We start from the raw sequence: 4232 nt of genomic DNA on the forward strand, positions 1-4232 counted from the left end.
CGTCAGCTTTCCTGCTCCTCTGATGCTGCTTGGCCTGCTGTGTTCATCCAGCTCTACACCTTGTTATCTCAGATTCTCCAGCATTGGCAGTCCCCACTATCTCTAATAAAGGCTATCTTTTTTCTAATTTGTTAGCATGTCTTGGTTCTCTGTGATTCCATGATAGGGCAGCACTTGTTTAACAATTGAGCATGCTAAAGTTAATCTGAAAATTATTAAGTGTAACAATCAGTCTTGCAATGTTGCTTTCGTTTGCTAGAAGCTACGTGTAGTCATGTGCAAGGCCATGTCCCCTGCAAACCGACAGAACATGCCCCATGTTACATATTTTTTTCAATTAAACAAAAGCTTGGCGAATATCTGTTGCCTGGTGCATGCTCCATGGCACTGACTTGATGAATTGGAGTTTACTTATCAATCAATTCAGGACCCTTTTTCTGATGGAATATAAATTGTTTTTCTCTTTGAAATTCTGCATTCTTGCATTTGCCTTGATGAGTGCAAGATTAAAGGCTTTAACAACATGTCTGTTTTTCAGCATTTTTGTAGTGTAGTAATGTCCTTTTTTAGTATAGCTATATGTGTGTGTAACTTGGGAAATGTGTATGCTGCTTCTTATTCCTTACAATCATCCCGCTTCATGCACTATTTCTTACCATTCAAAAGGAGAGGCAGAAATCAGTTACTCATCTTAATGCAGTGCTACTTGACATTTGACCTCTTGGCTAGGCACAAGATGTTGTAGGTGACTGTTGCCCACTTACTTTTCTATTCAGGACTATTAGTAATTTTTCTTTCAGTCAGTGATTATGTCTGGTGTATGGAGATTTGGGAACATATGGTAAAAGATGGCAGACAATAAGCTTGTAACAGAGAACTTTGGAAAGAAAATGGGTTAATGCCGGTCTACTCAACCAGGAGCAATAAGTTTAGCCCCTCAATAATAGTTTGTTGCATTAATTTCTCCTCCTTTTCCACCCCCCCCTCTCTCTCTCACAGTATATACAGGTGATTTACAAAATGTCTTCGTGTAATTTTTAATTTGTTCAACTCTTCAGGTTTTGTTGCAAGTCGCATCATATACCAGTGACCCACTGGAGTACCTATATTTTAAAATGATGGATTGCAGCTAAGTGTCTGAAGTTATGGTGTGAAATTTAATAGTTTGAAACTGCTCATTCTTTATTTTAGATATTTGTGCACTTTGGCACAATCACAAATCAGAACATTAGAATTTCCGGAAAGTGTCTTACAAAAATATTCTCAATCAAAGGAATAATTTAATATTTTGGATTTATTTTTAGTGCCACAATAACAACTATCAACAATGATGAAGTATGGTTTAAGAGGACAGACAACAGCAAATCAAAACTTTACATTTCTCAACTGCAGAAAGGAAAATATACCATCAAACATATGTAGTTTCATAGTGCTAATATAGTGTTTTTGTATAAATTTTTTGTATTGTCTCCAATAATGAAGGTGCTGTGACATCTGAATTATAATTAATGAAATACAGTTAATTCCATTTGCAAAAATATTTGGTCCTTAAACATCTCAGAGATAGCAAGGACTGCAGATGCTGGAGTCAGAGACAACAGTGTGGAGCTGGAGGAATGCAGCAGGCCAGGCAGCATCAGAAGAGGAAAAAGAAGAGGTTCAGGGCAGAGGAGATTACCAGAGGGTTGCATTGGGAGAGAGATCCACTGAGGTCTTTTCGGAGGGAGGAGGACATCTTCGTTGAGGTGGGCATTCTCTGCTGCCTGGCTTGCTGTGTTCCTCCAGCTCCCACACTTTTTCGTCTCTTGATTCTTAAACATGCCCAGTTTACTTGGTGAGGAAGAGTTACTTGAGAATGAAATACTTTATATATAGTCACTACCAGTGTTTTTTTTTTCATTTTTTCATTTCAGTAGACCAGGATTTGTATTTGTTTATTATCATTGTGTACACTTAAACTATTCCCCCCCCCTTGTCTGTTTGTACAAATGAAAGGATTTATTTTGTCAAATCTGTATTGTCTGCTTTAAGGAACTTGCTTTACGCTATACCAGAGGCAAATAAGCTACCTATACTGTGTACACTTGTATTGCTTCTGAGTTTGAGACCCCCAGCAGTGCAAAACTCTATCTTGTCCCTCCTGTTACAGTTCAACCACTGAACATTGGACACCACCATATCCATACGAATGTAATACCCAGTGGTACCTGATGAAAAATCTGATGGTACTTGAAAGTTTTCAATCAATAATCCAGCCCTTTATGCCAGTGTCCAACACATGGTTGTTGCATTGGAATGGACCAAACAGAATGGAATAAATGTGAAAACGCTGCAATGTTAACAGTTGGCCTAATGTGTAAAATATTAAATTATAGAGCCATATTTGTTTTTACTTTCCGAATTTCAAGTTTATCAAACAAAGACACAAATAGATCACGGTGCTGTCATCCAATTATCTGTACCAGTTACTGACTTTTTAGAACGTTATAAGAAATGACTTTTGAAAGTGCGCAGTTTGTTGGTAAATACATTAGTCAGTTGTTTATGTTCTCGAACAGTTTTGTGATTATATTTGTGAAATCTAATTTGAACAAATTGGACTGAATTTGCTGAGCATGACCGGTCTCTCTTTTATATAAGGGCAGCGAAATTGAATTAAGTACTTATTTTGGAGTGTGGTTTTGTGCAAACTGGAACCTTTTTTGTAAATCAATGTGCAGTATATTCTGATTAACCTTAATGAAAACAGTTATGTAATTCTACTGATCAGTCTTTCTGCTACACCTGCTAAATTTAGAGAATTTCCTGACATTTGATGTATTGGCTACTGCATGTAAATGAAATATGACAGTTAGTAAGGTCTAATTAAGTTTTTCACCCTTAGGCATATGCCAATCATTTGGTGCCAGAATAATCTCTGGTACGATCACAAAGCCCTGCTGTTATACACGTACCTTGGTTATTGAGGAATTTTACATTTTCTTTGAGCCTACGTGTAAAATGAGTGTACAATTGTCAGCACAATATTGTAATACACTTCAATTGTCACCTCATTTTCTCTCAGTATGGTGTGGTCTCACTGGTTTGAGAAGCATCTACATATGGATTGTCTGGAAAATTGATTCCTGTGTGTAGACCTATCATGAATTTACAGTCTGTGTGCAATGTGAACAAAAATGATGGACGTTGGTTATTTTTGCATGAAAATGGAATTTTAAAAACTGCAAATGGGTCATGAATAAACTTTGTTATACAAGTTATGTTTATTACCATGTTAATAAAAACCCTTTTTAGTGTTTCCTTGCTTTCTTCATTCTGTACATTGAAAATTTTCAGCTTTTGACAAAGTTACATAGGTAAAATAATTTTTATTATCTGTAGAACTAGAATGTTCCAATTTCTTTTCAATTCTTATAACACCAGATAAGTGTCCCAATTGTACACGTGGGGGCCTGTGGAGTAAATGTCATCCATACATTAATTTTTGTACTGGATATAACAAGAGCAATCCTGAGCCTATTTGGCTGGGATTAACCATTTTCATTGAAAATTTGGGGAGTACATATATACGAGATTCAATATATACAAGATTCAATATTTCCTCAGTCTGTATGAAGACATTCAGATAATCAGTTGAAATGCATTCAATTGAATGGAATTGCTGTGGCAAGTAGCACATCATTCAGTAATGACCATTAAATCTCCACTAATTGAGACCAAAATTACTAAAGCATGTAGTTGTTTAGTGATACTTGTGGAATAAGTCACTGTAAATTTATCTTAATGCAATTTCTCATGGAACAATGTGTACCATTAGCTGTATTTTCAGTATTGTCAGCGGCAACTTTCTTTACAGCCCTCAACCCTAATAGAATCATATACTTCCATTGCTAAACATGCTCTTCAACTTTGTCTTTAGGTAAATCTTCAAATGTTGCTAATTCCTTAGTGTTTTAAACAAGTGATGGCCTTGTTTGAATTACTGCAATCCTTTATCAAATATTAAAAACAAAGTGGTTATTATTTGAATTGCTTATCTTTTTGTGAGAATTTCTGCTGGCTGCTCTTAGACTGGAGTTATTGTGTGCAACTAAAGGCAGTTTGAGTCTCTGTTTAACCAGTGTATATTTTTGTACATTGGCATATCATTGGCATGCTTACCAGAAATGCAGTATAAAAATTAGAACATTAAAAGATTAGAATTATTTCAAAAAAATAGAAGTATTTTCTAT

General features: G+C 35.7%; 1 protein-coding gene across 1 annotated transcript in view; it reads left to right on the top strand.

Annotated features, from left to right (window-relative positions):
• Positions 1-3298, top strand: part of brms1la (BRMS1 like transcriptional repressor a) — a 27596-nt gene extending 24298 nt beyond the window's left edge. Inside the window, exon 10 of the mRNA XM_048599707.1 lies at positions 1305-3298. Within this exon, the coding sequence (XP_048455664.1) occupies positions 1305-1422 (118 nt within the window). The 3' untranslated portion in view covers positions 1423-3298. The remainder of the gene's footprint in view (positions 1-1304) is intronic.
• The last annotated feature ends 934 nt before the right edge of the window (positions 3299-4232 follow it).

This window comes from Rhincodon typus, chromosome 8 (genome assembly GCF_021869965.1).
Source record: "Rhincodon typus isolate 14 chromosome 8, sRhiTyp1.1, whole genome shotgun sequence".
NCBI lineage: Eukaryota > Metazoa > Chordata > Chondrichthyes > Orectolobiformes > Rhincodontidae > Rhincodon > Rhincodon typus.